Source organism: Labeo rohita, chromosome 19 (assembly GCF_022985175.1).
Source record: "Labeo rohita strain BAU-BD-2019 chromosome 19, IGBB_LRoh.1.0, whole genome shotgun sequence".
NCBI lineage: Eukaryota > Metazoa > Chordata > Actinopteri > Cypriniformes > Cyprinidae > Labeo > Labeo rohita.
The window spans coordinates 34,500,833-34,527,145 of record NC_066887.1 but is presented as its reverse complement, the minus strand read 5'-3'; the positions used below and the strand labels follow the sequence as shown (position 1 = coordinate 34,527,145).

At 31.1% G+C, this 26,313-nt stretch overlaps 2 protein-coding genes across 4 annotated transcripts in view; one reads left to right on the top strand and one right to left on the bottom strand.

Annotated features, from left to right (window-relative positions):
- The window catches only part of LOC127181890 (RNA-binding motif, single-stranded-interacting protein 3), a 51,380-nt gene extending 41,545 nt beyond the window's left edge, over nt 1-9,835 (top strand). The window contains exons 13-18 of one of the 3 annotated variants that reach the window (XM_051136888.1): nt 232-328; nt 1,328-1,381; nt 2,272-2,385; nt 7,594-7,677; nt 7,915-8,051; nt 9,650-9,835. In XM_051136888.1, coding sequence (XP_050992845.1) covers nt 232-328; nt 1,328-1,381; nt 2,272-2,385; nt 7,594-7,677; nt 7,915-8,051; nt 9,650-9,665 — 502 coding nt within the window. In that variant the 3' untranslated portion in view covers nt 9,666-9,835. Of the gene's footprint in view, nt 1-231; nt 329-1,327; nt 1,382-2,271; nt 2,386-7,593; nt 7,678-7,914; nt 8,052-9,645 lie in introns of all 3 variants that reach the window. The other 2 variants (XM_051136890.1, XM_051136889.1) reach the window with 2 other exon arrangements.
- Nucleotides 1-26,313, bottom strand: part of LOC127181892 (zinc-alpha-2-glycoprotein) — an 898,082-nt gene that overhangs the window by 427,738 nt on the left and 444,031 nt on the right. The gene's annotated exons all lie outside the window — the stretch shown is intronic.

The following is a 26,313-nucleotide window of genomic DNA, read 5'->3' as shown; positions in this document are numbered from 1 at the left end:
ACGCAGAAGGAAAGATTGTCTTTCCCAGTGTGTTCTGCTTGCAGGAAATCCCTCACTTCCTGTTTCCTGTGTCTGTCTCCTAATAAAACATCCTGTCTGATAAGAGATCAGAACAACACAGTTATGATTATTTACATTCTCATCACAGCGCCGCCTACAGGACGCATGCATACGGTCATACAGAGGCGAGTAGAAATGCACAACCTTTATTAAATTTCTTTTTGTGCACAGGTTCTACTCTTCTCCGTACAGCATCACTACTAACCGGATGATCGCGCAAGCATCTGTCACTCCGTTCATCACCGCTTCACCCGTCTCTACATATCAGGTGAGCGTGCGTGTGTGATTTCAGTATCAGACCATCAGAGCAGCTCATGAATGAATGAGCTCTGTCTTACAATTCTGATTTGGAGTTCGTTTATTATATGCGAGTCGTTAACCCGTCACACAGAGACACCATCTCAACCCCGTCCTCATGAGCTGATGAATTGACTGTCTCTGGGTTCAATTTTTGCCCTGATGGCTGAATTACACAGGAGATTTTATTATCGAATGAGGAAATGTGAGAAAGAGAGAGTTGCTGTCAGATGAGAGCGGGAGAGAGAGAGAGAGAGAGAGATAGGGTGTGATCCATCACTCTCAGATTGATTCATCAATATCAGAGCAGAGGAGAATCATCTTCATCACTGTCTTCACAAAGATCAATCCACACCAAGCACAGATCAAACACCAGCATGTTTTCTGTGGCTGTGCATAAACACAATGTGTATGGTTCTAGGTCAGTAAATGAATTAATGCTGTGCATTTTGCTTTTGCATTTTTAGTTGTCAGTGCAGAGTAATATTTCCAATTAATAGTTGTGATGCTAATTTTTAGCAGCAAGAATTTTGAAGACAAATCACATGTTCATGAGTGATGTTTCAGTTTTGTTTCATTTCTATTACATTCATTTCTACAGCATATAAAAACACAGTGAGCAAAAATGCAAAAAAAAAGAAAAGAAAAGAAAAAAGTAGTAAAAACTAAAAAAAATAAATAAAAATAAATAAATAAATAATAATAAAATAAAATAAGTTTAATGCAAGTCTACTCATAAGCAACAGCAAAAACTATGGGTTTAATTTTATTTTTATTATTTTTTTATTTCAGTTTTAGTAAGTTTAATACATCAAGTTAAACTAAATGAAAATGGGAAATTTTGTTGCTAGATTTTTTTTTTTTTTTGTATATGGTTGTAGTTTTAGCTACAATAACTATTTAATGTGCCTAGTGTGGACCATGTTTATATTTTGTAAGCGCTGGTGAAGCTGTTTGTTGTTCCTCACAGGTTCAGAGCACGGCATGGATGCCACCGCAGCAGCAGTATGTGATGCAGCCAACAGTAAGTGACCTCTGACCTTTCTTCTCTGTGACTGTTTAAATAAACAATCCTTAAAGGTAAAGTAGCAGAAATGGTTTCCTTAATTGCATTAGAGAGGCTGAAAATGATCATGAAAACTAATGACTGGGAAAAATGTATCTTGCTCAGTCTGACTGATTCTGGGAAGACTTGAATTATTAAGCCACACATTTTTGCAGATTCATTTCAGTGCTTAAAATGCATTGTATGACAATATTTCAGTATTAATCAAAAGAAAACAGCCTGATGTCATTGTGTTTTATGTAGTGGGCATCAGACATGAGTTTGCACAGCTTTTGTAGTAGTTTTTTTTTTTTTTTTTTTTTTTTTTTTTTGTCATGAAGGTTGTTTTTTTTTTTGTGTTTCATGAGTCATAAAATGCACTGCTGATTCAGTTTTTTGTTATATACTCCTAGAACATGTTCCTTGTGCTGTTTCTTGAGTGTTTGCCATGTTAAAGTCATTGATTGAGGTCAGTCACTGTAATGAAACCAGAAAGAAGGATCGCTTCGGATTGGCTGCGCGATATGGAATCGGCCAACCATAACCAACGCTTATATGACATTCACTAAATCAATATCAGTGTGTTCTGTGCTGAAGTTTCATTTATTTTTACACAAACCTGCTGACAGTAACACTTTCATAAACACCTTCTAGATACCAGGTTCATGAGGACATGTAAACATCCGACTTTATTTCTACAGAAAAAAAAAAACAATGTTAAGAATGTTGAAAACAGGACAAAAAAAAAAAGACTAAGAACTTATGAAGTCATTCTTGTAGTGGGTGTTTATGTGGTTGATATTGGTTCTTAAAACCATGCTGACAGTCACAAACATGCTGAAATGATGTGTTTTGGTCTGTGTCTGTAGGGAGCGGTCATCAGTCCAGCTCTAGATCACAGCGCTGTATCGGTGCCTCCAGCTGCCATCATGACTCCACTAACACAACAGATGAATCAGTTGACACTGGGATCTTCTGCTAATGTGAGTTTGTAAGCTGTGGGTTGTGTCTGCTCTGATTTCACATTTACTCAACACAAAATGTCACAAAAACATCAGCTGTGTTTTGTTCACTGTACAGTCAGATGGTGTAAGAGTTTTCTGGTCAGAATAATATATATCAGACTTACAATGTGACTTTTTACCAGATTATATACCAGTCCATATTAAGACTATATACCAGAATGTATACCCTGCTAAAAATGTGACTATATACTCAACTATATAATGGACTAAAAGGCAGACTTTATCCCGCGCTGTATGCCGAACTACTGAACTATATACCAGACTATATAACAAAATATATATTTAACTATATACAAGACTACATAACATCTTATTTTTCTGATCTTTACCAGACTATATAATAGACTACAGTATATACAAAACTATATACATTATACTATATACTGAATTATATAACAGACTATATACTCAACTATATACTAGACTACATAACAGATTTTATACTCATATATATATATATATACCAGACTATATATAAGATTATATGCTAAACTATATACAACGCTATATACCAGACTACATATCAGACTATATACTCAGCTATATACTAGACTACATAACAGAATATATATTCAACTATAAACTAGACTACATAACCAACTATATACCAGGCTATATAACAGACTACATAACAGACTATATACTTAACTATATACCAGACTATATAACAGGTTATATACTCCACTATAAACTAGACTACGTAACAGACTATATACTCAACTATATACCAGACTATATAAGATTATATGTTAAACTATATACAAGGCTATATACCAGACTACATATCAGACTTTATACACAACTATATACTAGACTACATAATAGAATATATATTCAACTATAAACTAGACGACATAACCGCCTATATATATACCAGGCTATATAACAGACTACATAACAGACTATATACTTAACTATATACCAGACTATATAACAGGTTATATACTCCACTATAAACTAGACTACGTAACAGACTATATACTCAACTATATACCAGACTATATAAGATTATATGCTAAACTATATACAAGGCTATATACCAGACTACATATCAGACTATATACACAACTATATACTAGACTACATAACAGAATATATATTCAACTATAAACTAGATGACATAACCGCTTATATATATACCAGGCTATATAACAGACTACATAACAGACTATATACTTAACCAAATCCAGACTATATAACAGAATATATACCATGCTATAAACTAGACTACATAACAGATTTTATACTCAACTATATACCAGACTATATAGGATTATCTGCTGAACTATATACAAGGCTATATACCAGACTACATATCAGACTATATACACAACTATATACTACATGACAGAATATATATTCAACTATAAACTAGACTACATAGCTGCCTATATATACCAGGCTGTATAACAGACTACGTAACAGACTATATACTCAACTATATACCAGACTATATAACCGAATATATGCTCCAATAAACTAGACTACGTAACAGACTATATACCAGTGTATATACTGATCTATATAACAAACTACATAACACTATACAACTAAATTGTATACCAAACTATATAACAGATCATATACTGAACTATATACAAGACTATATAACAGACAGTATATACCAGAATTCATAAGACTATATACTGAACTATATACCACATTATATAACAGACTATACTATTTGCCAGACTATATAACAGACTATATACTAGTCTATATACTGAACTATATAAAAGACAACATTAGACTATATAACTAAACTGTATACCAAACTATATAACAGATTATATACTGAACTATATGAGACTATATAACAGACTGTATATACTCAAATATATATCAGAATTCATAAGACTATAAACTGAACTATATTCCACATTAAATAACAGAATGTATGTTGAATTATTTACCAGACTATAACAGACTATGTACTGAAATATACACAAGACTATATACTAGACTGCATAACAGACTATATACTTAACTACAGTAGTCAACATTTGAAGTGGATCAAAAAACGTTTACCAAAGTTGTCCTAAGACAAGTTTTGGTTTTAGGACCAATTTGATAAAAGGTTTTGATCCAATTCAAATGTTGACTACTGTATATACCTGACTACGTAACAGGCTATATACTAGACTATATAACAGACTATATACTCAACTATATACAAGATTATATAACGGAATAAATACTTAACTGTTACTATATACCAGACTAAACCTGACTAAAATCCTGGCTATATACCAAAATGTATACCAAATTAATTCCTGACTGTATACCTGACTAAAAATATGACTGTATTCCATACTCTATATTGGACTACAGTAGTCAGCATTAGAAGTGGATCATAAAAAGTTAATCAAAGTTCTCCTAAGGCAAGAACAGGTATTCTTTTTGGTTTTAGAAGAAATTTAATAAAAGGTTTTAAACCACTTCAAGTGTTGACTACTGTATACACCACCTTATATTTTGGACTATGTACTCAACTGTATACCAACTATATCAACCATATACAACTATATACTGAACTGTATACCAGAGTTTATACCCAACTATATGCCAGACTATATTCTGGACTGTGTACCAAACTATAAATATGACTGTATACTCAGCTGTATACTGGATTGGCTCACATGTCTGTGAGATGTGAGTAAAGAAAATTTACTTCACATTGATGCCTGCATCTAGAAATAGTTGGTAGTGTTAAGGGTTAATACTTGAAAGGAGTGTGTGTGTGTGTGTGTGTGTGTGTGTGTGTGTGTACAAGATAATTTAGAAACTGGTTCACGTATCCCATCTCAAGACACCCTGCTGAACCCTCTCCGTCATCAAATGCACACCATCTGCCCCGTCTGTGTTGGTGTGTGCACAAACTACAACACACAATTTTCCTTCAGACGACAAACAGCATTAGAAACTCTTTTATTGTTGTTCTCAGTATGTCAGATGTAAAATGCTGAAGAGCTCAACATTGCACAGAAATGCTCACTTGAATGATCATGCTTGTTTTGATTGTAATGTCGGACCCTATATTCCAGACTACATACTGGACTATATACCAGACTAACAAAAGGCTATATACTGCACTATATACTATATAAACTGGACTAAATACAAGAATAAATCTGATTATGAACGTAATTATATAATGGACTGTATACCAGACTACATACCAGACTATATACTGGACTATTTATCAGACTAAAAACTCGACTATATTCTAGACTATACAACAGAATATATATTGGAGTATATGCAGACTAAAAACAACTATGTACCAAACAAAAAACCTGACTATATACCAGACAAAAAACTTGCCTGTATGCTAGACTATATACCAGAATATATACTGGACTAAATACTATATACAGACTAAAAACAACTATATACTGACTATATACCAGACTAAAATCAAACTATATACCTAACTATATACCAGTCTAAAAACGTGACTATATACTAGACTACTTACTCTATAAAAACTAAATGACTATATACTGAAAAATATACCAGACTAAAAACCTGACTAAATACTAGACGAAATAACAGATTTAAAATTTATTCACCCAACTATATACCAGACTAAACATCTACTATATAAAAATGCTAGACCTATATACAAATGACTATATACTGAAAAAAACAGACTAAATATACTATATAGATATATAGAGGTGTATATACCACACTAACACCCAATTTCATACCCAACTATATACCAGACTAAAAACAAACTATATACCCAACTATATACCAGACTAAAAACCTGACTATATACTAGACTATATACTCTATAAAAAAAATGAAATATGACCATATACTGAAAAATATACCAGACTAAAAACTTGACTAAATACTAGACTAAATAACAGATTTAAAAGTTGATTATAGACTATGCTATATACCAGACTAAAAAACTACTATATATGGGCCTATATACAAAACGAAAAAACCTAACTATATATATAAGTATATACCAAACTAACACCCAGCTATATACTGGACTATATACCAGACTAAAAACAAACTATGTACCCAAATATATACCAGACTAAAAACCTGACTATATACTAGACTATATACTCTATAAAAACTAAATATGACTATATACTGAAAAACTAAAAACCTGACTAAATACTAAACTAAATATGATTTAAAAGCTAATTATGTAATACACTATATACCAGACTAAAAAACAAACTATATACCCAACTATGTAGCAGTCTAAAAACCTGACTATACACTACACTATATACTCTATAAAGACTAAAAATGAAAAATATACCAGACTTAATACCTGATTAAATACTAGACTAAATAACAGATTTAAAAGTTAATTATATACTATACTATATACCATACTAAAAATCTACTGTATATAGGCCTATATACAAAACGAAAAACCTGGCTATATATAGTGTATATACAACACATCCAACTATATACTGGACTATATACCAGACTAAAAACAAACTATATACCCAACTATATACCAGTCTAAAAACCTGACTGTATACTAGACTATATACCAGTCTAAAAACCTGACTGTATACTAGACTATATACTCTATAAAGACTAAATATGACTATATACTGAAAAATATACCAGACTAAAAACCTGACTAAATACTAGACTAAATAGTCTAATAGTCTAATAGATTAAAAAGTTGATTGTATTCTAGACTATGTACCAGACTAAAAACTAGAACTATATACCAAACTATATATGCTATATAAACTATATAACTCTGCTATACATACACCCAATTGAAAGCATTTTATGTCTGTCGTGAATCAGTGTGAATCAGTATGATGCTGATGTGCTTTAAATCTGAGAAATGCACAAAAAGCCTGATAATTATAGGCAATGGAAAAACAGGTACTGTGTGTGTGTGTTGTGCGCAGTCAGTCTTCAGTGCTGTGACACTGTTGTAGTTTACGCTGCGCTCCTGTACAGGAAGTTAATCACCCATGTCTACGCCCTTTAACTCCACTCATTAGCACTGCTCTGAGAGACAGTTGAACCATCCATTATACAGACACACACAGAGAAAGGAAGGATCGAGTGATCTGCAGCTCTCGATCAGTCGGCGCCCTCTGCAGGACAGCAAGAGAACTGCATATGTGTGTTATCCTATGTTGATCTATGCATGTGTTTCAGTATATTCAGGCTCCTGTGCCCCCTATGCAAGGAACATTCATCCATCAGTTAACACCAGTCCCTCCATCAGCACTTCCTGTAGAGGTAAATCTTGCATGTTTCATGAGTTATACAAATACTAGGGCTGCAGAATTTAGACAGAAGATAAAAATTGTGATTGGATTAAAAATGCATCTGAGCAGATGCAGAGACACTGAAAACACTGCTGGATCATGAACTGCTCATGTGTAGTGAACACAGTGCCGCGCTTTACTCTGTGCATAAATTAATTAAATTGTAGCCTATGTCGATTTCCTGCATGATGTCACTTCCTGTTGTCAGGGTGTAGTAACAGAAGCTCCTCCACAGACCGTGGCTCCTTCACAGGACGTCCATGTAGCACAGCAGCAGATCAGTGTGGAAACCAGCGACCACATTCAACCCTGCTCCTACCAGTCCAAGTGCGCACTACGTCCTGTGTACTGCACCCTACATCAACCTACAATCAACTTTTTTTTTTTTACATGACTTTTTTTTACATGAAGAGTAAAGCATGATAATGCATTGGCGTTTGTTAATCTAGGTTTAAAATGTACTGCTAAATTAATTAAATATACATTTTTATATTTATTTTTGTATATTTTGTTTTGATGTTAACACTAATATTATATATCAATAAAATAAATACTATATTTAAAAATTAATTTAATGCACCATACAACTTGATGACCTCACAGGCCTTTTTAATAGTTTTTTTAATAGTTAAAATTGAAATAAAATTGCAAACATGAGTTAATGAGTCATTTAATGCATTGGGAATTATTACTCTAGATATAAAAATATGCTATTAAATTAATTACCGATACTAGCTAATGTTAGTATATATAGAAATTAACATTTATTTTATATATATATACACACACACACACACACACACACACACACACACACACACACACACACACACACACACATATATATATATATATATATATATATATATATATATATATATATATATATATATATATATATATATATATATATATATATATATAATTGAGTTTGACTTTTTTATGGTCAAAACTAAAATAAAATCAAGTGCATACTTTTAATACATTGGGAATCATTCATCTAGATATAACAATATAATGCTAAATTAAATATATTTTACTACTACATATACTAAAATATACTAACTTAATGTATGTATAAAAATGTTAGTATATGTATCAATTAACATTAATATTTTATATAATGTTTAATATAATTAAACTATTAGAGTTTTACCTCACAGGTATTTTGTCTTTTTTTTTTTTTTTTTTTTTAATGGTCAAAACCAAAATAAAATTCAGTGCATCATTTTTAATACATTGGGAATCATTAATCTAGATATAAAAAAAATAATGAATTAATTAAATGTAGTATTTTACTACTAAATATACTAAAATATACTAACTTCATGTAAAAATGTTAGTATATGTAGAAATGAACATTTATATTTGATCTAATGTTTAATATTATATTTATAATAAATTAAATGAATGCTATATTATACAGTGTGAATAAATTAATTTAATCCACATTAAAACCTGATGACCTTACAATTCGTTTTATATTTTGAAAATCCCTTAATCTGCATATAAAAAATATTAATTAAATATACCAACTTGAATTGCAAAAATGTCTTCGTTTATATTGAAACTGAGAGATTGTATTAATTATGTTGCTATAAATGTGTTTTTGTAATGCCTTATAACTATTTTATGAAATATATATATATATATATATAGTATACATTTTGTGACATATGTTAATAAATGGTTTTTATGCATTAAAATAAATATTGTAATATATTTTAATATATTTATAAATGCTGCAAAGGTTTTTTTTTATTCTTAGTTTACAATTCCTGTTCATGATAACTAATGCATTAACTAACATTAACACGCATTATTGTAAAGTTTAATTTAGTTTACAATCTCTCACATTTTTTGCTTTGTGCTTGCATTTACAGCGCTGTAGATGCATTTCTATGTCAGTGTGTTGACTCATGTTGTGTTTTATTGCCAGATAGCATCCTGAAGAGCTGAATGTACGTCAGCGTTGCCTTCTGATGGAGATCAGACGCTCTGCACTGAAAAAAACGGACACGTAATGAACAGACACTTCCAGGTGACCTCAGCACCAAAAACACTGACTTTCCTCATTTCCTGCCTGAGCTAAAGAGACTGAAGGATTGCAGGGCTGCTTCATGAGGTGATGAGGTTTATTTCTTGACTTTTTATGTCTGTTGGACTGAAGCTTCTTCAGAGAGTTCATAAAGATGAAAACACTGCGTGGATAAAAGCGGATATGATGTAAAATAAGAACACGGATCGTCTTCCTCAGATATTAAGCTATCACATTGTTATATTCTGTTGATTTTCTTGTCAAATATCGGTTTTGTAGAAATTTACACAAATCTCAGTTGCCTTAATTTTGATGATTCTTTTTAATTCTGATTTTCTGGTGTCGTGTGTTAATCATGTCGGGATTCAATCCTGATATCACCATTTCTTCATGTGAAGAAAAATGAAGTAAATTATAATTTTGAATAGATTGCATTTTACTTAACATTAATTTTCACAAAGAGGAAAAATCAGTACAGCAGTTTGCTGCAATTTATCAACGTGCTTTTGATTTTTAGTTGTTTTATATATACACATTAAATTTGAACCTTCTTTTTAGCCTGCTTTGCCTGGTACATTACAAATAATTAAAAAAAAAAAAAAAACTTTATTTTTTAATGTTTTTTTTTATGTGTATATATATACATTTCTTTCATTCTTTCATTATAAATATTATATTCTTTAAAACATTAATTTTTAAATGTAGTTTGCTTTGTAATTTTTGTCTTTTATACTGTTTATTTAGTCATTTATTTATTTTAATTGTACAATTTTATTTGTTTTTTAGTATTTTTGTTTTTATTTTAAAATTCTGTATTTTAATTTAGCATTTTAATTTTTTGTAAGAGGTTTATTTAGCTTAAAATTTAATTTACTTGTTTTAATTTTGCATCAAGATTTAATTTGATCAATTTACACATTTCATTTGCTGTTTAAAATTATATATTTTAATTGCATTTTATGTACTTTTTTTGTAAGAGGCTTATTTAGCTTAAAAAATAAATTTACTCATTTTAATTTTGCATTAAGATTTAATTTGATCAGTTTACACATTTCATTTGCGGTTTAAAATTATATATTTTAATTTAACATTTTATTTAATTTTTCATAAGAGGCTTATTTAGCTTAAATTTACTCGTTTGAATTTTGCATTGAGATTTCATTTGATCAATTTACACATTTGATTTGCTGTTTAAAATTATATATCTTTTAATTTAGCTTTTTATTTGATTTTTTTTTTTTTTTTTTTTTTTGTAAGAGGCTTATTTAGCTAAAAATAAATTAAATTTTACTTGTTCTAATTTTGCATTAAAATTTAATTTGATCAATTTACACATTTCATTTGCTGCTGAACTTTTATTTAAATGAACTTAACATGACAAATGATTAAAAATTATTTGAAAAGCTAAATGAACGCAAAACATGGCTGAAGGATGTGCGATTGTTGACGTTAATGGTTGATCTCAATCAAAGCAATAGAAGAAATAGTTGCTGTAGTTTAGTGTAGATAATGAACGGCGGTCGTTTCTAAACCAAAGATGATGAAACTTTCTCAAGATCGTTTGCTCTGAATATGTTGTTGTTTCTACAGCTGCTATTGTTTTTTTTATAATTGTGTTCAGTTCTGTTTGTGTTAAGCAGTTGATTATTGATCATCTCTTTATGTACAATCATGAGCAAGATCCACAGTTTCTTGAAAGCGCTTTTGAACAGTAAAGGATAAATCTGATCAGATGATGTTCATGCTTCATCTTCTCTGTGAGGAACGTCTCAAACGAGAGCTCGTGATGCGCTCGTTTTGGATGTGAGCGATGCCGGCGCTGTCCCGCGTCTGTCTTTAGATGCTCAATGAGGCCTGACAGCTCCATTTGTCTTTCCACAGGCCATTAACTGAACGCTGTTAGTCTACAACATCACGTACGATTGTTGTTTAGGACGAGGCCGATCTCGTGCGTGACCTATAACAGACCTAAAACAGAGATGAAAAACGTCTTACTCTTTAAACCAGAGATTCACAAACATGTTGTCAGCTGGACCCCTGTGACCTTTGAGATTTTGTCATTATTTTAATAATTTAACAACATATTTGCCTATACACAGTTCTCTGAAGTTGGTTAATGCCACATGACATGTAGGTAATCTTTTTTTTTTTTTTTTTTTTTTTTTTTTTTTTTAGCATGGGTTTATTTTGATCCCTTTTTTAAATTATATATTTTAATTTAGCATTTTTATGATTTATTAAATTTGGTGTTTTATTTTAATCATTTATTTTAATTTTGCATTTTTTGTGATAATACATTTTTTCAACAAGTGTTTTTTATTTTACTCATTTAATTATTTTAATCGTAATTTTGCATTTTTGTTTGAATTTTTGGTGGGGTTTTTTTTTTTTTTTTTTGATTTTTAATATATTTTTAGTAAGTGTGTTTTTAATTATTTTCATCTTGAATTATAATTTCATTATTTTTGAGATATACATTTTTCAAAAGTGTTTTTTTTTTTATTATTTTAGTAATTCATTTATTGTAGTAATTTTAGTTCAGCATTTTTATGACTTAATTAGTTTTTGGTGTTTTTGTTTTATTTTAATTATTTATTTTAACTTTGCTTTTTTGTGTATTTTGCATTTATTTTATCATTTATTTTAATTTTGCAATTCTGTGATATAATACATTTTTCATAAGTGTTTATTTTAATCATTGACCTATTTTAATAATTTTAATTGATTTAATTAGTTGCTTTTTGTTGTGGTGTTTTTGTTTTAATTTGAATCATTTATTTAAATTTAGCATTTTTGAGATTTAATACATTTTTAGCAAGTGTTTTTTATTTTAATCATTTATTTTAATCACTTTAATTTTGCACTTTCATGATTTAATTAGTTTTTTTTGTTTTTTTGTTGTTGTTTCTTTGTTTTCATTTTAATCATTTATTTTAATTAAGCATTTTTGTGATTTAATACATTAAGTTTTTTAATCATTTATTTTGATGTTACATTATTTTTAGTAAGCGTTTTATTTAGATTTTTTATTTTTAATAATTTAATTTAATTTTACTTTAATATTTAGTATGAAATTTATTTTAATTTTAATGCATTTTAATTGTATATTTTTATTATTTAATTAGTATTTGATTTACATTAAGATTTAATGTTGAATTATTTATTTTAATTTGACATTATGAATTATTGACATTATGTGGGACGCAGCCGCATGTGAAGTTCTGTGTTCTACAAGGAAACTGTTGAAACCATTTAACATCTCACGGTTTAGCATAAGATGCATTAACATGCAGCTGAGTGCGATGAGACGCTCAGAAGGGCAGTGACGCCGTGTTTATCTGCAGTGTGAACGTGATTGTGAACTCATAAGGTGACCTCCACCGATGCTGATGAGGAACGTGTCACGCTGAAATGGCTCCCGTTCACCTCATGCCCTTCTCGTGGCCGCGGCGGGTTCCTGCAGGGTCCAGCAGGTGTTGAGTGCTCCCGAATCACTCACAGAGACGTTTCTCCCGCCTCAGCGCTCGCGTCCTTTGCTGTATTCGGAGACACAGTCGCCATCTGTGGGTCTTACAGGCTTTTTTTGATGATGGAGCTGCTGAAAGAGCGACAGTGTTTTTATTCTCTTGAAGTTATATTGAATGTCAGGACATCATTTGAGCTGCCGTCTAAACCTTTCTATGACACTCTCAAGCTCATTTTCTTCACATTTGCATATACAGTCACTGAGTTATGTTCAAGTCCAAAAAGCAGTTCTGTTAAATGTGATTTATTCGTTTGTTTTCATACGCCATAATCTTAGTGCAAATCATCTCACAGTTGTAATTATTAATTTATACTACTTTTTTGTTTTCTATATAAAATTATTTTTCATAATTTTTTTTTAATTTTAAAATGTTTTATTTTGAGGCTTTTTTTTATGATTTAATTTGATTTTTAGTGTTTTTTCTTTCTATATAAAATTATTTGATTTGAGGCTTTTAAAATATTTTACGATTTTATTTCATTTTTAGTGTTTTATCACGATTTTTGTTTTCTATATAACAATTATTTTTTAAATATTTTTTTTATTAGAATGTTTTATTTTGAGGCTTTTAAAAATTTTACGATTTTATTTGATTTATTTTTTGTTTGTTTTATTGCAACTTTTTCTATATAATTTTTTTAATGATTTTTTTTTGTTTTGTTTTAGAATGTTGTTTTATTGAGGCTTTTAAAATATTTTACGATTTTGATTTTTAGTGTTACTGCGATTTTTGTTTTCTACACTGTAAAAAACAAAAAACAATTTGTTGACTCAGCTTAAAATAATTTGTTACCCTGCTGCCTTAAATTTTAAGTTCAGTCAACTCAAATAAGTTTAGTCAATTTGAAATGTTAAGTTGTATTAAGTGTGAACTTGGATATTTGTGTTTGTTAAACTTAAAAGCTGAATAAGTAACCCAGCTGCCTTAATTTTAAGTTGAATGAACTCAGATATCTAAGTTGTCACTTAGTATAACTTAATATTTCAAGTTAAATAAACTTTTTTTTTTTTTTTTTTTTTTTGTGAGTTGACTGAACTTAAAATTTTAAGGCAGCCGGGTAACAAATTATTTTAAGTTGACTTCAACAAATTGTTTTTTACAGTGTATATAAAATAATTTTTAATATTATTATTTTTTTTTATTTTAGAATATTTTGAGGCTTTTTAAATATTTTAAGTTTTATTTGATTTTTAGTATTGTGATTTTTGTTTTTTAAATAAAATTATTTGATTTATTTTATTTTAGAATGTTTTATTTTGAGGCTTTTAAAATATTTTATGTTTTTATTTGATTTTTAGTGTTTTATTGCGACTTTGCTTTCTATATGAAATTATTTTTTAGACTTTTTTTTATTTCAGAATGTTTTATTTTGAGGCTTTTAAAATATTTTACAATATTATTAATTTTTAGTTTTTTATTGTTTTTTTTTTTTTTTTCAATTTAAAATGATATAATTTATTTTTTTTTTTTAATATAAAATGTCTTAATTCAAAAGTACCATTGAAATTTGTTTTCATGTTTTTAAAAAAAATTACATTATGGTATATTTGGTGTTATATTTTACATTATATATTTTTATTGTTTTGCTCTTATTTTATTTAAAACTTTTTTTTTTTTCTTTTTTTCTTGAAAATGTTTTTGTATTTTTTATTACATATTCTATATTACATTTAATTACATTTTCTTGTATTTATTTAAAATGATTAAATTTTGAAGTTTTATTTGTTCACTTTTTATTTACATTTTTATTAGTAGGTAAGTGCATTTCTTTCTTTCTTTGTTTCTTACTTTTTTTTTTAAATTATTTTAATTTTACATTTTTATTTAATTTTTAGCTTTTTACAGTTAATAGTTCACACTTAGAAAAGTGTGAACAGTGTTTAACTTTTTCAAAAACAATTCAAACCATGACCAGTTCAGCTCTATGGTTTGAAACGCCTCCGTGTGCTGTGTTTTCGGAGAGCGAGTGACCGTGAAATCTCCGCTTGCTCTCATAAACGGACGAGTCGCAGCGTAAAATCGATTGGACACGGGTCTTTTGAAGTTCAACACACAAACATCCATGCGAGGATGAGATGCTGCTCTGAAAACACACAGACACAAGTTTTAGGGGTTTTAAGAGGAAACTTCAGGCCAGTATTTCGAGCAGAACCCACAGGACCCAACGGAGATCAGGTGAATGTGTGCCCTGGTTTATGGGTTCAAGCATCTGCAGTTGTGTTTTTATAGGGTGATTCATTCTGTTCCGTTTATTTTCAGCGTTTGAGGATAGATGTGCAAAGGAAACATTTAACTCTGTTTTGGCTTTTCTTTAAAGAAGATCTGAGTAATAAAAAGATTTGAAAGAGTCTTGTGTAACGGATTCATTTTACATTTAAAAGCCTTGTTGTAATCAAGACATTAAAATTTCTCTTGACAGAAATTGACATTTAAAAAAAAAACTACAGTAGTTTGTTTACAAGTTTCCTAAATTCTAATAAATACAATTCGATTGTTCAGTTTATATAAGTGGATGATGTTTCAATTCAGTTTTATTTTGGAAATTATTTTAACCATTCAAAAGACTACAAAAGCTCCCAGTTCTGCACATAAACTTAGCGCAATTTAGACTAGGGCTGGAAGTCGATTCCAAAAAGAATCGATTCCGAGGCGTTGGGAATCGAGAGTCGATTCCAAAGGTTGGAATCGAATTCATCAAGGGGAATCGACTCCCCATTCAGAGCCGTTTTCAGTTCAACTGGTGGAACTAGCTTATTGTCCACAGTTTTGAGCGCCGCACCGCACGACAGAATAGATCGTAATCGAGGATCCCATTTCCATCTTAAATAAACTGCTATTTATTAACCTTTCTATCAGCCAATGTTAATTCTGAAAGAAAATGCCGAGAGCATCTGATTGACGGATTAACAGCGAGGTCTTATATCAGTGTTGTTCTGATTATTTTGTTTGTGTACAGTTCCTTAATTTTGCGCAAAACATACCGTTGAAGTACACATCATTCAGCTGAACTGCACTGTGGACTATGACTAATTTCATGTGCAGTGCAGACAAAATTACAATGTAAATACACTGTAAAAATATTCTGTGAAATTTACGGTAAAAAACTGGCAGCTGTAGTTGCCAGAATTTTACCGTAAAAAATATGGTAGCAACATTTTATGTTTTGCGGTTTTCACTTAAATTTACAGGTAAATACCGTAATTTCATTAACTGACATAATGTTAATGTACCAACCTATTGAAGAACTGAAATCTGTTTTGTACCTGTTTTGTAATACACTGATAACCACCAAAAGCAGATGGTGATGAGAAAAATCACGTTGAACCAAAGCTCATCCCAAACAGCTTTTATATATTAACATATAGAAGGTGCACAGTGTCATTCACACAAACACTAAACACCATCATGGTAACACACATGAAACTGAAATAATGCATAAACATTAATTTAACAACATTAGATGTAACATAGAACCCTAATGTACAAAACTGATAAGACAAAACTAAGAAGAAAGGGTTGTTTCAACAAAAAAACATCAAATTAAAAAAAAATGTAACACAGGAAATTCTGGGAATGTCAATTTACGGTAAATTTCACTGTTCACTGTAAATTGTACAGCCTTTTACTGTTAACCATTTAACAGGTTTTTACTGTAGCATTTTTACAGTATTTTTACCATTAAATTCATGGTAATTTTTTACAGTGTACAGAAATGTATCATCATTTTTAAAAATAAAGTTTCATATTATGATACGGCTACTTTCTAAGACCTTTATATCATACAGTCATGGCGAAAATAGGTTCCTCCACCCCTTAAAAAAAAAAAAAGAATCGAAAACAACAGTGAGGAATCGAATCTCATCGATTCCAGAACCAGGAATCGGAATCGGACTGGATTCCAAAATCTTCGAACAGCCCTAATATAGACTAAAAAGTATGTGATTGGCCATAATACCTGCAGACTGCAGCCAATAGAAATGCTTCTCTATGGATGCGCGTCCTGCTCCTCACAGCACAGATCATAAAGTCAGACTGCAGTTTATGTCATTCATTATAACAAACAAAGCATAGAGTCGATGTAATAATAGATTCAGTATGCAGTGTAGAGAGCTTCGTTAATTAAAAAGCAAGTTTGTGAGATCGCGATGAACTAAGAAGACGGTTTTTAATGATTAGAGAGTTTGCAAAAGTTAAACTGAATTTATAACAGATTTATAAGTTAATATGTGACTTTAATTTTAGGAACACTGTTGTCTGATTGTGCTATATTTCATCAACAAAAATAGTTATAAACAAAGTCACAGTTGATCCACTGCGCATTTATAGTATAGACAGCGCTGTTTCGTTTATGAATCTGTTTTTGAATCAATTGGATATATGATTCAGTCACAAAGACTTTGACATGCTACCACCTACTGGCGGTTTGTTTCGTTTTTAAAGTATAAATTGAGTCATTTTAAATCGTTTAATATTTCTGTATTTAAAACATTAATCGCATAACTCGGCATAACATTATTATGAAATATATGCATTAAAGGAGAAGTCCACTTCCAAAACGAAGATTCACATATAATGTAGTCACCCCATTGTTATCCAAGATGTTTATGGCTTTATTTCTTCAGTCATAAAGAAATTGTTTTTTGAGGAAAACGAGAAAGAAGGGTCTTAACTAGCAAAATGATCGGTTATTTTCATAAAAATAATACAATTTATATACTTTTTAATATCAAATGCTCGTCTTGTCTTACTCTGCCTGAACTGTTTTTGTTCCGGTTCATGACAGTTAGGGTGTGTCGAAAAACTCCCATCTCATGTTCTCCCTCAACATCAAAATTGTCCTATATCGCTGTTTTACATCTTTTGTTAAGGGTGTTTGATCTTCTTTGCATGTTCACTTTGCAAAGACTGTGTCGGTACTTCTGCAGCGATGTACGATGATTTTGAAAGTTTTGATAGTTTCACTAGATAAGACCCTTCTTTCTCGTCTGGGATCGTTTGAAGTTGCATTTAAACTGCATTTTGAAAGTTAAAAATCGGGGCACCATAGAAGTCCATTATATGGAGAAAAATGCTGAAATGTTCCTCGAAAAACAATTTCTTTACAACTGAAGAAAGACATAAATATATATGCAGTTACAAATGCATAAATAATTTATTATTTATTTATTAAATAAAACACTGAATACTGATATTTTCATCTATTTTTAAAATGAAGATACTTTAAATGTGAAATCAAAACCGCCAGTAGGTGTCAGCAAGTCACTGTTAAGCAAGTGAGTCATTGCGATTAAACTGAATCATTTAACGGGTGATTCATTCAAGAACGAAACACCATGTTGCTCAAAGACCCAAAACAGTGCTGTGGTGTGTTTGGAATGATTATTTATTGGCGAAAACAAGGCAATATGCTGTCTAAAATGTAAGTCTCTTTTGAAATTAACTTTTTGTTTATTTGATGAACTCTTGCATAAAATCAGTATCACATTTGTAATCATGCTGAGGCTCTTCGTTTGATATTGATTTACTTTCTGTGTCACAGAGAGAGAATGAGACAGTCAATATAAATAGCACTTAGTCTTTCACAAAACAAAGCTAACTTGGGGACATCACAACTTAACCACCATTAATTCACGGTCTTAAATATGTTCAGCGTTTATCGGTTTGTGCGTCAGTAATAATGGTCAGTGGGGAAACACGGTGTTCCCTGTGTAGTTTCAGTAAATGGACTAAACGAAGTTTGGAGGCAAATAACTTGCCTCGATGATTTTTTTTTTTTTTTTTATTCGAGTTACTCAAGGAATCATTTCAGCCCTAAAACCTTTAAACCACCAGTGGAAAAAATCAACTCACAACAACCCCACGATTTCTTTATTACTGAAGACAGACAGACATGAACATCTTGGATGACAATGGGGTGAGTAAATTGTCTGTACATTTTTGTCCTGAAAGTGAACTTCTCTTTTAATTTGGCTTGACAAGATCTTGAGCACTAGAGGGCAGCACTGACACTGTTTGTGTTTCTGTATGTTTGGTTTACATTTAAAGACCAATTGTTGGAAAATGTCCTCACAAATATAGTGATTATTTTTTATTTATTTATTTTTATTTTGTCTTTTAATTAAATATTTATTTATTATTTTTTGCAATGTTTTTTGATGTCTTATTTTTTATTTATTTATTTATTTTTAGTTTTTTGACTTTTTATGATTAAAGAGACTGTAGTGTGATTTTATTTTTTAATTTTAAAATATTCTAACTTTACCATTTTATAAATTATTTTTAGTATTTTATTTGTATAGTTTAATTTACTTTCATTTTACATTCATGTTTAGACATGGTGGTTGATATTTGAAGAACTCAATTCAGCTGAATCATGCTCAAACCCAACAGAGAAATTTCACTTTCAACCATAGATGTATTGGTTTATTAGTTCAAACCTCACAAACTTCTTTTTTGTTTTGTTGTGGGTCTCTGTAAGGGATTTTTTTTGTAAATCTTAAGATCAGTGTGTGTTGTGAAAGAGCTCTAAACATAAAATACAACCGACTGGACTTAATGAATATCAGACATGCTCTTGTTTGACTCGTTTTCTGGATCACAGACAGTTCTGATCTTCAACATGTGGGTTTGTTGTGAACGTTTCGTCTGGGTTTGGGTTGTGTAACTCATATGACAGACATAAATAATCCAAATCAGAACCAGATTTCTTTGCTTACGTACAGTGTGTTTAGTCCTGTCCCATTTCAGTTCCTCTGAAGCTTCACATACACAGAAACAAGATGGTAAGTCACAGATCCAAACCAGAGTTGCTATTAGATAGTTAAATTTAAAGCCACAAAACAGATTTTTGTCATTTTAAATGAATAACTATAAAAAAAAGTATTTTATTTCAGTGAAGTTGCCAAGGAATAATTTCCCACTGTCATAAAAAAATTACAGGCTTTTAATAAAAGCTACATTAAAAAAAAATGGGTCATTCCAGCTGGAATCATCAAATGGTCCCCACCTGACCCCCTCAGATTTGTCTGAAAAAAATCTATGTGATGGGTAATATGCCCAATAGATCATATACAAAATTTCAGATCTCTACTGTGCATACTTGTTTTTTTTTTTTTTTTTTTTACAAAAAATCTGTAAAAAAAAGTTTCTTTTTCACCCCGTTTTGGCATCACTGTCTGAGTGACCATGTTCAGACTGAAATATCTCCAGAACTATTTGTGCCAGGTCCATGAAATTTTCTGGGCTAAGAGTCTTAGTCCAAAACTGCATGAATTACAACTCACAGCATTGTTACTGAATTTACACCTGAATGCTGGCCCTCTACTTTTTTTTGAAACTATTACTTTAAGCGTTTTCAGATTTCCATAGAAACCTCAATTTTCAATGTATAAGCATCAAACTTGGTAAATGGTCTGATATGTACCATGTCTTTCACATCCTTTGACATCAGACAATAGAGTCTTATGGATGTTGAGATATTAAGGTCCAAAAATTGAAAAAAACTCATTTACACCAATGTTCAGAGCAATATTTCCCATGAATGACACCAGGTGTGAACATGAAACTTTTTTTTTTTTTGAAAGAGCATGTTCTTATTGATAAAATATAAAAAAAAATTGGGATGGGGTTTTGCCTCATTTTTCTGTAATATTTTTTTTTAAAAATCGTTGTGTGACATTCACAACTACTGTAGTAGCAGCTATTTTGAACTCATATGCCTAAATTAATGCTATAATGCAGCATTCCATTGTGCTCGGGACTCTGGGAAATCCGACCTCCACCTCGGGAAAGTGCAATGGAACGGCACTTAAGTGTGGGTTCCGAAACACACACTCGGGCCAGTTCAGTGCAGACCGAGTCAGTTGGAATTATCCATAGTTACAATGGAACACATTTACAACGGACATCGGGAGAACTAACTCGGATTCACCGACTACCGACATTCAATGGAATGCAACATAAGTACCTAATCTTGATGTTCCACCCAATCCAGTGAATAATACATCCATTTTCATTGAGAAAGCAGGGCAATATTGATTAGAAATAATAATATTCAGGTGGTATGAGATCTAGCATCAATCAATTAATTAGTCAATCAGTCAACAATGATCAATTTTGAGGTCAGTCGAGTATCAGGAACACCAGGATTCCATGTCAACTTTGAGGTTGACCCAGTTGAACAAGGCCTTCACATCACAGATATGGCCTCAGGACAATATGTTACTTGTGTGTATGACCGACAATGGTGGGTCGGTATCATCAGAGACGTCTCTGACACAGAGCAAGACATTCAAGTGCTTTTTTGCATCCCCATGGCCCAGCTAGAGGCTACTTTTGGCCAAAAAGGGAAGATGTCTGTTGGGTGCCTCTCCAGCACATCATAATGAAGACTGATGTGTCAGTTACTTCCACTGGACGATGCTATGTCATAAAAGAAAATGAAACTGTGGATTCAGACATTTTCATGACAACTTTCAGTAACTGTTATGTCACACATTTATTTGTGTTGGTGGTATACATTATTAAAGTGACTCATGTCTGGAAGTACGTTTTTTTGTATTTTGTATTTTTTGTATAAGTGGAACATTAATAAATTCTGTTGAAATGCCCATACCAAGTTGAATAGCAAAAGTGAACAATAGGATCAGTGACGAAACTCTGAGTTTTAAAAAAATCATTACAGAAAAATGAGGCAAAACCCCATCCTATTTTTTTTTATATTTTATCAATAACAATATGCTCTTTCAAAAAAAACAAGTTTTATGTTCACACCTAGTGTCATTCATGGGAAATATTGCTCTGAACATTGGTGTAAATTTTTTTGGACTTTAATATCTCAACATCCATCGGACTCTATTGTCTGATATCAAAGGATGTGAAAGACATGGTACATATCAGACCATTTACCAAGTTTGATGCTTATACATTGAAAATTGAGGTTTCTATGGAAATCTGAAAACGCTTAAAGTAATAGTTTCAAAAAAAAGTAGAGGGCCAGCATTCAGGTGTAAATTCAGTAACAATGCTGTGAGTTGTAATTCATGCAGTTCTGGACTAGGACTCTTAGCCTAGAAATTTCATGGACCTGGCACAACTAGTTCTGGAGATATTTCAGTCTGAACATGGTCACTCAGACTGTGATGCCAAAACGGGGTAAAAAACAAACTTTTTTTACAGATTTTTTGTGAAAAAAGTACGCACAGTAGAGATCTGAAATTTTGTATATGATCTATTGGGCATATTACCCATCACATGGATTTTTTTCAGACAAATCTGAGGAGGTCAGGTGGGGAACTTTTCCAAAATGTGATGATTCCAGCTGGAATGACCCAAATGACAAAATGCAAAACTATTAAAATGTTAAAGAAAATACAAAATATGAAAAGAAAAAAAAAATGAAATAGCTGTGTCAATGTCACAGATCCAAACTGCCCAAAAATAATTTTGAATAAAATAAATTAATTGAAATTATACATGTATCATAATATAAACTGATTTTATTTTTGCAAAGATACCAAGGAATAATTTCCCATTTTCAATTAAAAATAAAAAATGCAAAGACTATATATATATCAGTGGCGATTTCTTTAAGACTGCAAGGGAAGCTCAGCTTCCCCTATAATGTCACAAAATTAATGGTCAAATTATGTACTATTGTATTAACATTTTATTGACTAAAAATGCGTTAGAAAACGTTCATCTCAAAGACGAGTTCGTTCAGAATCAGTTAGATATAGCAGGTCGGCTGACTTGATTTTCTTCTCATACATTCCCGTAGCGTCACAGTGCATTTCCCCGTTGAAGCCCAGCGTCCATTGACTTCAATGCGGCTGCTTTGAACGTTTTTTTTTTTTTTCAGTGCTTTGAAACTAGACGGTCATTGGATAAACGCTGCGATTATGTCCCGCCCACGGACGCTCAGCGTCTCTGGGGGTGAATGAGGAGCAAATGAGGAGTGGGCTGGCCTGGACTCCGAGCTTCTGCGTGATGATTGGAGGGTCTGTCGAAAGATTGCATCTCCTTTTGACTGACAGCGATTTTGTACTATAAGGAATCGCTGAAGCTATTCGCGCTCAGTCCCATCGCGGATTTCTCAAGTTCAGTCGAAATAAAACTGCTGCAACCTATTTCTTTATATTTGCTTGGCGAAATTGCTTGATTTTCATCATACATTTCACACAATTATACACCACATTCCTTGTTTCACTTTTACAGAGTTTAATATTTTTTTTAGATCGTTCATTCATTCATTCATGTTAATATTTAATGTAGTAATCAAATATATATATATAGATTACTACATTAAATATTAACATGGAGGATGACTATAAATTAAATATATATATATATATATATATATATATATATATATAGTAATCTTGAAAAATTTTAACATAACATAATGAAACCTTATCTTTCTATTAAAATACTTTAGAAATAAATAAATAAATAAATCTCCATAATAACCTTATTTAAATTGCAAAATATTTATACTATATAGTAGCATCTGACTAAAAGAAAAAATACATCATATTTTGCATAATAAAACTAAAGCTTTTTTTTTTTTACGATTGTTTGCATTGTGACTTACTTATGACAATAAGGCACATTCTTGTGAATAAATAAATAGACAATTTTACGATGTAGGCCGAAAATGAGCTTCCCCTATTTGACAGACCAGTAGCCGCCACTGATATATATATATATATATATATAATACAAAAAAACTATAATAGTAACTTAAAGACACTAAAATATCCTACTTAAGGGAAAAGCAGCTCAGCCTTTTATGGGAAGTGATGAAACACTGGCCCGTTTTCCGTAAAACATCTGTTCTTAGCTGATCTGATAATGAAACTGGATTATCGTATGTTAAATTTCTCAGTATAGTTGTGCAACATTTCCTCTTGTTGTAATAATTCTTATCATTTGTTCCTGCTCTTAGCTGTTGGACGTATTGAAGCACTTATGAAAACCTTTCAGTTTTAAAGCCTGATTCCTGCTCTGAAAGACTGAACAGTTAACCTACAGTAGTCAGTCCTCTCTAGTCCCAGTGATCTTATCAAACCAGACTGGTAAACTGTGCACAAACGCGCCCTTGTTTTGTTCAGAAGATGCTGTGAAGTCTCTCAGAGACTGAATCTCTAAATTATTCTGCTGTGAAAAATGATTTTAAGAATTAAATTCCATGTAGAAATGTATATAATTCTGTCTAGTTTGATAGTTCTGAGGGTCAAATGGTTAAACGTTCTCACAAATATACTACAAAGAAATTCATAAAGACATTGAAAACCGCAAACAAATCTGATTCTTAAAGCAACAGTTCACCTAAAAAAAAAGCAAGCAATATTAATGCTTATAGAAGCACCAACGGTTTGAAGTTAAAAGCATCTTGATGGATTTGTTTCAGCTTTTGCCTACTTAAGATGTTAACTGATGGACTGGATTGTAATGTTTTTATCAGCTGTTTGGACTCTCATTTTGACGGCACCCATTTACTGCACAGGATCCATTGGTGAACATGTATAAATGTGATGAAGAAACAAATTCATCTACATCTTGAATGGCCTGAGGATGAGCACATTTTAGCAAATTTTCAATGTTTTGTTTTTTAGTTAAGATATGTTAAAGCATTAAAACGAGATATATTTACTTACTGAATAAGATATTAACTTGAGTTTACAAATTGCATTTTATATATATACGGTATTTTGTTTTATTGCACTGGCAGATATTTACTTATTTTCAAACCTGTTTACACACACTTATGTGCATTCAAGTCTTAATATCTTATGCATTGCCGCTTAAGTGTATTTTATTTTAAGTATTTGTTTGTTGTTGTTTTACCTGAAAACAAGTAAAAAAAAAAAACAAAACAAAAGAGCTGTTTGTGTGAAAGATTTAGCAAAATCTGCTTTAAATCTGCTGATACAAGTTTGTATTTTAAATTAGGTTTTATTTTTTAATTTCGTTTTCATTTTAAGTGTAAAGTTTTAGTAATTTTGGTGTTTTTTCCCCTTTTTTTAGTTTTAGGGTTTTTATGTATATATCTTTTATTCTGTTTTATGATGGTTTAGTTATTTTAATACCTAAAGTTAAACTAAAATAAAAATAAAAATTGTTGCTGCACTAAAATGCACTAAAAAACAAGGTGCTTTAAGTGCTTGAATTTGACTTTTTGAATTTAAGGCCTGGAAATCCCTTGAAAATTACAATATTTATGAAAAGGTACTTAAGAAGTGTTTGAATTATTGAAAGACTATCTAAATAAATGTTGAATTTTGTCATTAAGCACATATCTATTCATGCAAGAAGATTTCAGTTAATGTCAGAAAACAATGAGCTAAGCCAGTAGTAATACTGACAGTGTTGTGTAAACATGGCTGAAGACGCAAAAAGAGGAATAGATGAACCGATCAATTGAGTCATTTAAGGTGGAGCCACTCCGATTGATTAAAACTCGTGAATTCGATCATCCATTTCAAGCGATTCACTAGCAAAACCCAGATCAAATTAAAAGAGTCATTCATTTTCGAATTTCAACATTGCAACGATTTTAAAAAGCGCGTAGTGATGGGTGAAATGGAGCTTTTCGAAATTCCGAATCAGTTAAATCATTGCGTCGCAAAATGATTCACTGTTTTGAAGCGCTGCAGTCGGGTCGCATCATTTGATTTAGATCGGAACGGGTTCGTGAGTCATTTTGCAAAATTAATGATTTAAATCAAGTGATTTGCGATCCCCGCTCTAAGTCCTGATCTGAAATGATGGTTCGCGAATCATTTAATTTAGATCCTGACTTCGGAGCGGGTTCGCAAACCTTTTGCTTTAGATTGGAGCTTCGGATCGCGATCATTTGATTAAGATCGGATCCTCATAGCGCGGATCGCGAATCATTTGACTCACATTGGGACTTGAGTGCGAGTTTGCGAATCTTTTGTTTCATATCAAGATCTTCTTAAACAGTAGAAAACATCAAACCATTAAGGCAGTACAGTTATAAAAATAAAGCAAAGAAAAAAGAAAGTATATACACATACAA